The sequence below is a fragment of the Calypte anna genome, chromosome 2, assembly GCF_003957555.1.
Source record: "Calypte anna isolate BGI_N300 chromosome 2, bCalAnn1_v1.p, whole genome shotgun sequence".
Classification (NCBI taxonomy): Eukaryota; Metazoa; Chordata; class Aves; order Apodiformes; family Trochilidae; genus Calypte; species Calypte anna.
Window position 1 is genome coordinate 90379648 of NC_044245.1, and position 13634 is coordinate 90393281.

The 13634-nt window shown below is 37.8% G+C and overlaps 1 protein-coding gene across 1 annotated transcript in view; it reads left to right on the forward strand.

The window, feature by feature from the left end:
• ERP44 (endoplasmic reticulum protein 44) overlaps positions 1-13186 on the forward strand; it is a 48882-nt gene extending 35696 nt beyond the window's left edge. The window contains exons 7-12 of the mRNA XM_030446395.1: positions 2478-2535; positions 3850-3966; positions 6591-6702; positions 7278-7419; positions 10452-10554; positions 12596-13186. Of these exons, the coding sequence (XP_030302255.1) occupies positions 2478-2535; positions 3850-3966; positions 6591-6702; positions 7278-7419; positions 10452-10554; positions 12596-12697 (634 nt within the window). The 3' untranslated portion in view covers positions 12698-13186. The remainder of the gene's footprint in view (positions 1-2477; positions 2536-3849; positions 3967-6590; positions 6703-7277; positions 7420-10451; positions 10555-12595) is intronic.
• The last annotated feature ends 448 nt before the right edge of the window (positions 13187-13634 follow it).

The window sequence follows — 13634 nt, forward strand, 5'->3', positions numbered from 1 at the left end:
CCATGCTTGTTTGCAGGGCAGTCAATCTGAATTATTGCCAGAATTTTAAATTACTTTTTGTCCCCTCAGATGACTTTTCATTCTTTTTAGGAATGCCTTATTTCAAAAACTGTTAGTAGGATAACAATATTTGTAAGATTTGATCTTCTGGTGTTTGAAACTGTTTGTCTTCAGTTTCACATTTGTCAACTTTGTATAATGAGAAACATTTCCCAACACTCAGTGATTGTTAGATGCAGTTCTTGAATTAGTTACTTTTGGGTTTTCTTTTTTTCTTTTTCTTCTTTAGATACAAGCTATAAGCATTGGAATATTATGGGGTTTGGTTATTTCTACAGATTGCACAGCAGGCTTGTCATTATTCTCTTCTTCAGACTCCCATTCCCTTTCTTGCCTGGAGCTGTTAGTGTTTGAAAGTGCAGCCTTACAGACAGCAACCTTGGAAACTAAATGTTGTCATCTCTGAACAGCTCTGGCTCTTGAGCATCCTAAAAAATTACATGTGAAAAGAGTTCTGAGGGAGGTACTGGCTATGTAACAGTATTTTTTTAAAATTCAGATTAAGTATAGCAAAATGTTTGATGAGGAGCTGTCCCTAATCAATTGAACTCTTCTGAGTGGGAATGGCTTTGTGCTATTCAGCCAGAGCACAGAATGTAGATAATTCATGGAAGAGAGTGACAAATCTAGGAACTGTTTGGATTTTGTTAGCAAGCAAAGAGGAAGGGAGATTTGTGTGGTTCACCTTCTGTGTTACTGCTTCAGGAAGAGACAAAATGCAAACTGAAGTGTTTCCATTTTGGTAGTTGTTTAAAAAAGGTGTATCTTCAGGCATTTGGGATTTTCACTTCATGCCCCCACTTTATTTATCTGAAACAAATTGGTCACAACTGAAGCTACTGAAGTGGAAGAACACAGAAGAGGACCTTTTGAGTTCCAGCACAGGCTTACCCTGGAGCATATATTTCATTACAGATCATTGTTAGTTCCCCAAGAAGTGATTGGGCAGGTGGTTTCTGTGTCTTCACTTTCTTCTTATTCAGTGGATTGTTTGGGGTCTGAGTTGTTTACGTTGGTGCTGATGGTCACAAAGTCTGATTTCACATTATTGAAACAGTCATTGTGCCCAGGATACAAACATGCATTTTTAAATATACTTTTCTAAATTGGTGCAAATACTGACAGGTGTAGCACACTATGCAAGATAAAAATACCTTTCCCTTGCAAATGATAAGTTGGATCAAATGACAGAAATAAAACATAGATACTTTAAATCAAGCCATATATTACCTTTTATTTTTTCTTAGCCCTCTAAATTGTTCAGACCCATGGAAGATTTACCTCATATTGCAGTGAGAGAAACAGATATTTTTACTTCTGTTTTTTAATTCTCTCATATCTCTGAATTAGTCTTCACCAATGCTTATATTGAGTCTACAAAAATTATAATATAGAAAGCTGGAACACTTAAGCTAATGTTTCCCAGAGGCTGACATGCTTCTTTTTTTTCCTAAACCAAAAAGAAATAGGTAGTTCATTTTATTCTTCTGTGCAGTCAGTCAGTTCTGACTTGCCAGCATGAGTTGCATTGGAACAGCAATGCAAGGCATAGAAAGAGAGAGGAGGCCCCTTTCAATGTCTGAAAAAGTTATAAAGGTTTATTTTTGTTGAGAACTTTCTTTCGTTACATTTTTTTCTATCATCTCCTGTGTTGGATGCTGAGCTCTCCCCATTTGTTTGAATAAGAGATGATGATTTTGGGGATATACAAGCTAGCAGCTTTCAGGGCTCTTTGTTGCGACTGGGATTAAGGATTAGAGGCAAGGTGGAGCTCACCAGGGTGACTTGACCTGAATACCAAGAAGGAACTGCATGTGTTCTTTGGGTACACACGTACCATATCATCAGTGGTCAGAAACTGCATGCTGTGGTACTCTCTGGATCTCTTTTGAGGGTAAAATGGAGAGTGTGGACTTACTTTCTTTACATTTTCTCATTGACCACGTGGTAGAGCACCTCAAAGGCCTTCCTTATCAGGGTAGCTAAGATGTAAATTTCTACTGTAAACAATGGATCAGAAAGAGGAAATGCAAACAAGAATCCACCTTTCTCTCCTTTCCTCCCTTAAGAATAAGTATTTAATTTTTTAAAATTTATATTAATCCATTAGCAATTTTTTGTGATGTTCTCTTATCCAAAATTGTACTGGCATTCTCAGCATTGCCCTTTGATGCCTTTAGTCCACACTTCTAAGGTATACATCTTGCTGACTCCCTTAATGCCCTCTTATCCAGCCAGGCCAAGTTGCTGGGGAGTCACTTTACAGTTTCCTATAAAGATCAATTATTTGAATTCTCAAATTTTGAAGAGGAGAAGAAACATTAAGTTGTAGGATAGCAAGTGAAAGTATGATTTTTGGTATCTCAGTGATTTTGTTTGTCTGTACCAAGACATGCTTACTGGTTGGTTTGTTGTAGGGCTATTTCAAAAGCAGAGAGATTTAGCGGAGACAATGTAATCTACAAGCCACCAGGGGTAAGTGTTAATTCTGTGTTTTATTCTGCTTATTCTCCTTAGATGTGAATATGAACTTGTGGATACTATATTCAGATCATTCAGCATTTTACTGCATCTCAAATCATAATTTTATTTCATCACTAAATAGTGTGAGAAATAGTGTTATGGGAAGTAGTGTTTCTGAGTCAGTGAAAAAGATCTGTTTCATTACTAATTAAGTGCACAAAACCTAAAGCTGTCATTTTAGAAGTCAGCATCCAGAAATGTGGGGTGGGTTCTTAGGAGCACAGTCCACTCCTGTATATGTGTTCTATAGAAGTCTTAAAAGTCTGAAGTTCAGCAACTGGTGTACCTCATGTTTTTCAAAGCAAGTGCCAATTAATAAGTATTTCTGTCACTTGCCTGTCTTGTGTGTCTTAGCCCACAAAGGCTGAGACATACTATCTTCATTAAAAAAAAAAGGAATTAGTAAAATTAACTGCATGTTAACAAACTCTAATAAACATTGTAAATGGAAAAATTCAGTAAGTACAGAAGAAAATCCACAAGCATTGGTTTTTAGAAACATAATATCTGAAAATCTGCTCCTTTCTCAAATCTAATATATAAAAAATTACTCTTAAAAATACAAACAAAAACTTAATGGGGAAAATACTTTTTCAAACCTTTTCCTGCAAACCCAGAATTTATTATGTCACCTAATTGATATGGTGTTTCTGAATTAAGGCGTGCTTAATCATGGCCACAGCTTGCAAAGTCATGCTTCAGTTCATGGTAACCAAAATTGTAATTACATTAAAAGATGGCAGCACTGAATTCTGCATTTAAACTACTAGTAAATCAAGGAAGGCTGTTATTTACTCATCTCTCTTTGGAAAAGAATATGTGAAAAACATGTTTCACATTCATTAGGAGGGTTGGGGTTTTTTTTGTGAGCCTTTAATTATCAGCATGAAGCAGTTTAATATCTGCATTTTTAGTTTAAATTATTCTTTTTAAGATGTTGAGATACTATTTCTCAACATAACAGAAGTTTAAATAGCCTTTATTTGGAGCATCCCTAATTTGCAAACAAAGTCTCTTTTAAGCTTTTCTTAAGTTAACATACAAAGTGAAGTTGACTGCATAAGTGCTCATATATATTTATTTTCCTGTTGTATTATGTTACATAATTAATAGAAATGTCACACAAACAAGAGTTGCATATTGGTATAAGACTGACTTTCAATATTTATATGGATATTGTTACTTTACATCAGGTAGGTAATGTTCTCTGTAGGTAGCAATGTCATTTTTATTGTTTCTCAATTACTTTATTTTTGTTTTTAACAGGAAAATGCTCCAGATATGGTGTACTTGGGTTCACTGACCAATTTTGATTTGATTTATGCATGGACACAGGATAAATGTGTACCACTTGTTCGAGAAATTACTTTTGAAAATGGGGAGGTAAGAAGTTTTCTGCCATTCTGCTTTTGTGGTATCTTAATGTTTTTAGCTTCATATGCTATTCCCCTTGGCTTTCTTCTTTTAGTTGTAATTGGTAAGAAAGAATTTGGGGGTTTGCTTTAAGCGTTTCTATTCTTATCATTATCCTTATTTTTGTTTAAAGCTTTGCAGTTTTCCTTCGTAACTTACTCCTTTCATCTATTTCCAACTCCATATTGTAACTTAAAAAAACAAAACCAAATCACAACCAACTGGAGAAAAAGTCTTCAGAAAATCAGCAATTTTGTAGTATCTCAAAAGGACTGTTTGTTCATAGTGACAGCATCTGCCATAAACTCTAGTGAGGTTTGTAAAAAATTTCAGCACATTGTCTGCACTGGATTAGAAACCAAATAATCAGTCACATGATTCATCTTCTCTTTGCACACTTAATTATCTATCCTGAATCTGCAGTGTATATAATGCTGCTCTTCTGGGCAAACACACAGCTCTTTGGGTTATGTGACGGAGGGATAGGGTGAAATGCACAGAATGGCTTCTAGTCAACTTCACTAACCTGTATTGGAAAGTTCTGATAGTTAAACAAATTTTAATTCCTCATTTGGTACTCAATATGTAAAAGACACTACATGTTAACATATTTAGAAGTGTGTGGTAGATTTCAGTGTATTTTTCCTATGGTGGAAAATTAGATTCTGAGCCTTAGAAGCCAGAGTTCATCACTGTCAGCTTGCACCACATTGTGTTGTGTTTTTTCTGGGTGTTCCCTCAATCCTGTTTACTTAGGCAGGTATTTCAATTCCAATGTGACATTTTGTCTAGGAGCATTTGTTTAAAAATTTCAGTGCTCGCAACAGTACCCAAACAAATTTAAATGTGCCAAAACTGAGATACTTCCTGATGAGATTGTAGAGTATTTAAACGGACACTTAATGCACAGTGCACAATGTTACAGGGTAAAAAGATGAAGTGCTATAACTGTTATTTATTGTACTAGAATACTGTAGAAATAAGAAAGTCTGTGGTAGGATTTTTAATCTTTAAGCTAAATTTTAAAATCTAAATTGACCTCTGTAAAGTGCTGGCAGGTTTTCCATCATTTTCTTTCCTAATGTTTTCATTATCTGATAAATGTCATGGGCATGCTAGCCAGGAAGATGCCTGATCTGAACAGAGTTAATCATTGTGGCTTTAGTCAACACAGTAGCTGAACTCTGAAGCAAGCTCTTTTGCTTGAAAAGATTGTCCATTTGAGAGAGAGTCCCTGTACTCCTGTTGGGATCAGTACTATCATTCAGAAAATAATCACCATTTAACCTGTAATCAGTCTGTTTATTTTTATGTTGTATGGATACAGTGAACCATGTCTAATGAGTTTTTGAAAGGGTAAAGGGTTCCTCAAAGGCATACAGAAATACTCTGGGCAGCTCAGATGTAATGAAAAATCTTTTGGTAGCCTCAGTGACACACACGACAGTAGCTTTTGAGGGAACACTTCAAAGCAAATGAAACCCCTGTCCCACTTGCCACGTCCCAACCAGTAAGACATTCTGTGGAAGCTGGAACAGAAAAACAAACAAAGGAAGGTACTTTATAGAAACCAGTTAGAACCAAAATTAGCAGTGTCCTAACAACCTGTTTGGAGATGATTGATCTTGCTGAGTATAACACACCATTGCATAAGGGTTTTAACTATGCAGAAGGTGAAACTGAAGTTGCTTGCAAGCAAAGGGGGAGCCCAAAGCCAGAACACCAACCTCTGCTTGGGAGTTCTCCCTCTGGAAATGTAGCTGATGAAACAAGTGAGGAAACACAGCCATGATCATAGTGGGGAGATACAAGACTTTTCCCTCATCCTCTGCTAGGCAACGAGGTTGAGACCCAGCCAACTTCATGTGTGTAAAAAGAATGAAGAAATGCAATTTAGTGGTTGGGTTAGGGAAGCCTGAGTTTTGTCAGGAGCACTGAAGTCAATGAGAATCTTTGCAGTCAGCTGTTACAAGACTGAGCTTCAGTAGTTCTTGATCATAACTGACACAGGTTATGTCATTAGAGTCTGCTTTTTTTTTTTCTTTTTTCTTCCTTTTTTTCTTTTTTTTTTTTTTCCTTTTTTTTCTTTTTTTTTTTCCTTTTTTTTCTTTTTTTTTCTTTTTCCCAGAGTTTGTTTGTTTCTAGGATGGAATCATTCAAAAATACTTATCCATCATGTTAGACTAAAAGAACAGCAAATTATTACATGAACCAGGCTAGGACCAAGTCTAGAATACATGGTCAGCTTTTCATAGCATTTAATACCATGCTGCTCAGGCCTTATTGCTGTTTCTATGAAGATGATGTGTTTTCTTGGAATTGGGCTATTTCTTTAGAAGAAGAATGCCAGTACATGTGTATGCCTTCCCAAAACAGTGACAGTGAAATCCCTTCATCTCTTTATGTGCTGTATATGACACGGAGGAAGGAAACACAGTTTTATCACTTGGGCACCTTAGATGAAAGGTCAGCAGTTCACATCTTGTGTCCTGGTTTTTCAGCTCTTCTTAAATGATACCTTGCTGGATTTGAAAATTGTTGCACTTACTTAAGTGCCCTAAAGAAATGAGATTTGTCATTTGTTTTCTATGCAGGAACTGACAGAAGAAGGTCTTCCTTTTCTCATACTTTTCCACATGAAAGATGACTTGGAGAGTTTAGAGAAATTCCAGCAGGAGGTTGCACGACAATTAATCAGTGAAAAAGGTTCGTAGTGGCTCCTACGACTTCTTATTTTTACTGGTATAATTTTTTTTCAGGCAAACTCAGAGTGGAAGCAAAAGCCAAATGGAATCCTAGTTCTAAAGCTCTGGAGTCTGAAGCTTTATGTACTTTTGACAGTGAGGACTGACTCCTGGAAATTTCTGAATTAGATACACATCCACATATATTTACATGTGTAAATGTATATAAATTATATATATTTACATGAAATATCTATTTCAGAAATCCTTCTTGTCTAAGTGACTTTGAGAGGGCATTAAACAAAATTTCAGTTTGTACTGTGACTAACAAGACTTTAAGAAAAATCTGTTACTTTGGTAACAGATTAGTTATTAGTTATTAAAATCTATTTAGTTATTAAAAATCTATTTATCATTAGTTACATAGTTATTTAGGTATCATCTTTTAGTTATATATTGTTATTTAAATCTATTTTCAAATTTTAGTGCTTTGTGTCTGTCTAATACTTCCACCTTTGTGATACTTACAGAAGTGTTTAGTGTTTCAAGTTAATAATAAAAACTTAGCACAGATTTTTGTCTGCTTCTAAATTTCAGGTACAATAAACTTCCTTCACGCTGACTGTGATAAATTCAGGCACCCTCTCCTTCACATCCAGAAGACTCCAGCAGACTGCCCTGTTATTGCCATTGACAGCTTTAGGCACATGTATGTCTTCCCAGACTTCAGTGACTTGCTGTAAGTATTTTTCTTTGTCCATTTTGATTAGAGAACAAAAAAATGACACACGTTTGTCAGTACTACAAGAGGAGGCAATTAAATCTGGGATAGATAAGATTGCTTGTGTATGATTTAATGTCAGAGCTGTAAAGCAATATGGATTGGTGTGAAGCTGTTTTTTAAATGGAGTTCATAGAATCACAGAATGGTTTGGGTTGGAAGGAACCTTAAAGATCATCAAGATCCGACCCACCTGCATGGGCAGGGACACCTCCCACTAGACCAGGTTACACTGCTTTATGCAAGAAGTGATCCTTGCATTAAGTTTTTAGATGCTGTCCTTTTTTTTTTTTTTTTTTTTTACTATTTTCCATAGTACTTAGGCATTTGGAGCTCAACATGGTATTTGTAGTAGTGGTCTGGATACATCAGTTAATTCTAAAAGGCTTAAAATACAACAAATATTTTAAGTTCTGTGTTATGCAAAGACTACTGTAAAATGCACCATGGAAGAATTCCCAGCTTGCTGGTTTGGTTTTTCCTGCTGTGCAATTTCAGACTTCCTGCATTATTCTAAACCTGAAAAGCTGGCAAAGCTTGTGTGGGTTTCTGAAATTTTCCCTATGTAGCCTGGAAAATGACTGATCAATGGGATGTTATCTGGAGAAAATGTGAGAGAGAAGTATCAGGGTCTGTAGGCAAAATGCGACTTTGATCACTCTCTTCACATCAGCCTGACACTTCATGTTGCACTGACTGGGAAGCAGATGTTCTGTCTCGTGGTGGTTCAGTTGAGGAGTGAAGATGTGTGTTATTTTAAGGTGCTGTCAGTGTGAGGCAAGTGTTTTGTCTTTATCTTCAGGGTTTTTTCAACCCCAGTTTCTGCCTCTTAGGAGGTACCTGCATGTACACTGCTTGTTGAAGTCCTGGTTGGGATGCCTGGGCTTTGAGACTTCAATTTTTGCTAATTTCATTTTTGTCAAAGCCAAGGATTTCAAAGCTCAGATTTAGCAGGCAATATCAATGTAACCCCATGTCTAAATCTGCCATTCCAGCAGACATTTTTCTACCTGAAATGTTGACAAGAAAGGAGTGTTCCAATGTAGTGTCTTCCCATAGCTCTCCTCAGGCTTACTCTTAAAATACAGTCTCTGTTTGATACATCTCAAATAGTCCTTCTCAAATATAAGCTACATGTATGGAAGCTCTGATAGTGATTGTTTTCCCCCTGTTCCTGTTTCTTTGGAAGGCCATGTTCACCGCATGTGCCAGTTTTAAAAAAATATGGTGGGATACTTGAATTTTGAAACCACTCTTTTTATTGTTTCTTCTGAAAACAGAGCTAAAATAAGTATCTCTTATAGGAGAATAGAGATGTTTAGGTTCCCTGATTGATTCTTATACCTTCTGTGCCTGTGAAACATTATCTGAATATAAAAACTTCTTGCTTGTTTGCCAGTTGCATAACAATGAAGATGAGAAAGAGATGTCAGGATTGTAGACAGTTGCTTAATGATAAATAATTACTCAACCTTACTCTAGGAGATTGAGCAATACTTGCAAATACCTAACAAACAGTTTGGAAACAAGGAGAGATTTGGAGCTCCTGGGGTGATACTCTTTTGCCTGGATATGTGGTTTTGGTTTTGTTTGTTCTGGTGTTTGGGTTTTTTTTTTAATAATTCTGAGACTTATCTAACTGCAAGGATTTCTGCCATTCCAGTAGTTTCTGGTCTCTTTTACAAACTGGATTCAGACTGTCTCTTATAATCTCAGTGCTGCCACCAACCAGTAGGGTTTTTGGATATGGTACCTTGAGAGCTGGCCCATTAAAAAAAGATTTCTTCTCTCTTTAAAGAGTTATATTTTTGGAAAATAGCCACCTCATGAGCAAATAGGACCTCAACTAAATATTTTGTCCTCATCCTTTGGCCTCCTGTTGTTCCAGGTTGGAAATGATAGCAGGGAGTGTTCAACAGATCAGTTACATCTTCTCAGAGAGTTCTCAGAGAACTGGCTGAGCTCAAGAGGCTGGGTGTACTAAATTTCTTCGCTGCAGAAGAGATGAGGTTGGAGGGGAGTTTATCCAGCAGTGTGCCTAAGCTAGAACAAGGCAGGAGCCCAAAATAAAGCAAGGAGCAGTGATTCTGTTGTCCCTGTATACTGTGCTGGAATGAACCCTCTTCTCTCCACCACGATTAATTCCTGATCTCACATGGGAAGCCAAGAGACTGCTCAAAGTACCACTGTAATACTGAGTAGTTGCAGATATTGCTGTAGTGACACCCTCGGGCTCTATGTTACATAATATTTTATCCATGGAGTTCTCTCATCTGAAAGACTTGTGATACTTACTCCCTTCTTCCTAAATGTAGTAATTGGTCTGATGAAAGACTCCCTACAAAGCCTGGCTCCATTCATACATTACCTTAGATAGCATGCATAGTGCTGACATTATAGTTTATCTCCTCTTTAATACTTATTAGATTAACTCTTTGTTTTTAAGCCTTTTAGCCTATTTGATGCTTCACAAATAAAACTGGTTGCTGCAGTTTAGCACGTTTGCTGTGGGTGACAGTAGATGATCTCAGATTAGATTTACACTGATATCCTCTTAGTGCTTATCTGCAGTGTATACGCAGTTGCTCAGGCAGCAGAGAGCCTTTCAAAGAGGCTGTGTCAATACCCCTGCCCACCTCTCATTTGTATCTGTGAACTGTGCATTTGGAACCTGCTGTTCCCCCTTACATTCTGGTTAGTGGGGGGCTGAAGTGAGTCTACGATGAAGTTATCAGCTAGTACACCTCTGTGGGAGTTCCTGAAAGGATGAAAATCCTTGCTGTGTTCTCAAGAGACACTGGAAAGAAAAAGAAACTGGCAGGATGCCTTCACAAACCATTTGGCTTCCTGTCCTCTACTAATCACCTAGAAGTGGACATAGTGTGCTAGATAAACAGAAGCTGTCTGCTCTCAACAGTGCACTTTAAGTCTGCCGTGTTTGGATTTAACTTGTAATAAATGTGTGGATGTTTCTGTTGGATTTGTTCCAGAGTTCCAGGTAAACTGAAGCAATTTGTACTAGACTTGCATTCTGGAAAATTGCATAGGGAGTTTCATCATGGTCCTGATCCAACCGATGTAGCACCTGGTCAGGTAAGGTTACACAAATACATTTATTTTGGCCTTTTAATAAAGATATCTATTTATTTATTAATTCTTGTCAGAGCTCTATTTTCTAATATGCTTGTACTTTTAACTTCAGTCTCCCAAAGGAAGAATCTGTTTTAGAAGCATAGTTTGCCTTGAAGAAGGGAACAGTATAAGAATAGAACTTTTCTCCTCCCCTGAAACAGAAAATTTTGAGCTAGGGAACTGTTCTGTGCTCACAGAGCTTACATGCTCATGTGATTTAATTGCAAAAACTAATTATACATCATAGATGCATTATTTCCCACACAACGCACTATGAAAGGGTGCTTCTAAGGATTCAGTGTTCTCTGAATTTACTGATAGTCACCAGTCCAAGCATATGGCAGATCAGTAAAGCATCAACGAAAGACTGATAAGCAGTAATGGGACTTACTACTTTAATTAATGCAGTTAACAAGTAGCATTAATAGTAGTCACAAGCTGCATGCATCAGCTTGGATTCCTCACTGATCTGATCAAAGGTGTCACACTACGTGCCTGGAAGTCACTTTTGGGATCTCATCAGGAACACAACTACAAGATCCTTCCCCATGCAAAACTCCAGATCACCTCAGTATTCGGTTTAATCCAACAGGCAGCAAAGAAAGGACATTACCACCCCCTATTGCCTCTGTTCAGCTCGGTCTTCTTTGTCTTGATAAGCCTTGTATTTTCTTGATATAGCACTCTGCTCATGTTTGTGATGCCATGCTGAAAAGTGCCAAGGTAACAGCCTGTCAGGCAACCTTCCTATTACCTCAGGCACTCTCTAAATAAGTAACTGTTTTAAACACTTCTTACATTATCTGATGCTTTGTCTGGGGCTCAGAGAGCCCTGCTGGTCCCAGAGAAGACCTGGTGCCCTTGTCCTTTACCCCACTTGACCTTGAGGTTCTTTGGGCCATCCCAGAACCTATGGATGAGGGACAGAGATAACTTATGGCTACAGGCTCATTTTCCTAGCCATCTGTGGGATGCGGTAAGGGGTGGCTCTGTGCTAAGCTGCATGACTGCAGGCTCCTGCTGTCCTGCTCAAAATTGAAAGATTTCAAGCATTAAAAACCTGGAGGGTTTGCCTTGGGCCAGGGGAATGACTGCTTTTAAATTTTGCCATGACTGGCTGTGAAAACATACAGGCTAAATTGTCTCAGCAGCGAATCATTTAGCTGGTTAACTCCTTGTGTTTCTCAGGAATTCATTAAACAACCAGAATTCAGGTCTAGAGAAGTGCAGAAAACAGCTGGAGACTGAGGTGTAGGCCAGGGAGTTGGTCAGCTCAGAGCTATGCCAGAATGTGTGAGGAAGAGACACTCCAAAGGCAGCTGCAGGCTGGGTTCTCCTGCTTATGTGGGTACAGGATACTTGTCTAGAGCTGCAGGGTCACTCTTGTCTCCATTCGACCTTGGGAAATGCACAAAAAAGCTGGGATGTTGACTTCCTCCTCCCTGCATGGCATCCTGCCATCTTGTGGAGGACAAGTGATGGCAATACTGGCCCTTAACTACACTGGAGCCTGATGACTTAGGTCTTGGAGGTCTCCTGAAGTGCACACTTGGTTTGGTTTTAGTTTCCAGTGCTCATTGAAAACAAATTCTAAAATGCTTTGTTAGTGACATCGGTTTCCTCCTGTTGTACCTCAATAACAAGCACACACCTTCAAAGCAAGTGGTGCATAGACTCAAAGAAATGGGATATGTTTGAAATACTTTTAAGTCACTGGTCCAGCAACTTTAGTGATGGCCACCACGTTAGAGGTATGCCAACAAAAGGTGCTTAAGCACTGATGGTGCTTAATTAATTGATGTATGTGTGCACATTCCACTTACATCAGGCTTTTAGGATGTGCCTTCTAAAAATAGTAAAACAACAAACATACCCAAACACTTCAATTTGTGAGAATGCTGGACATGTGTGCACAGTCATCAGTAATGTCAGAAGTTCATTTAATGGAAGTGATTATTAACTGAGTCTAACAAGCAATTTTATGGTTTGTTCTGTTTTTCAGCCAATTCAGGACTTAGCAAGCAGCCCACCAGAGAGCTCATTCCAGAAACTGGCACCCAGCGAACATAGGTACACCTTATTGAGGGAAAAAGATGAACTTTAAAAACTTGAAATAATCTTGCAAGCCTTTCAGACAGCAGCATTGACTTCTGTGTGGTGGAAATAGTAAACCTATATTTTCATAATTCTATGTGTATTTTTATTTTGAATAAACTGAAAAATAATTTTTTTCTCCCCAGGCTTGTATATACATTTGTTTGGTGGGTCATTCTGTACAGATCAAACAGTACGTTCCTAATGCTATAGTAAAATATCAGAGACCCATCCAGACTCTCAATCTAACTCTGTTCTGTAAAACTTTTATAATCCAAATGAAGGTATCCTTGCCAGAGACATGCTGTTAACTTGCACTATCCCATTTAAATAGGACTTTTGGGTTGTTTTCTGTGTAACCTTGGTAGTATGTGCTTTTTCTTCTTCATGTGAACAGCTATCCTGGTAATCTATTTCTTTGTCACATTTTTCTCCAACTTAAGAGGGTCTTCTATTCTGGATACTTGGGAGGGGAATAAATTAAAGTTTTACAGAATCTCGTGTGGTGCTTCACTGGCTGTAAACATCTAAGCAATTAAACAATTCTGACTATTAAAATACCAAGCAAGGAAAGGAAAGGTTTTAATGATAATGTCTGTACTTTGAATGAAAGGGCTGTATTTACATAGCTGTGTGTTACAATTAGTCTTTGTTTGTTTGTTTGGGGTCCCTGCTTCCCTGTCAGACAGTTACTTCTGAACAATCACTGCAAATTTTCCATTAGTCTTTTTTGTCTGGCCTCTACCTTGTTTATTGCATATTACTTGAATTCTGCTCTGAAGGATTCAGTACTTTCCTTGTGGGCTTTTCTTGTTGTGCATAATGCCAGAACATGAGCTCTTCTCAATGAACCTTCAGGTTGCTTGGTGAGATGAATGCAGATAAACTGCAAGATGGAAAAATACCTGTTAATTTGGGGCGTGTTGCTGGAGATGAATTAGTTTTGG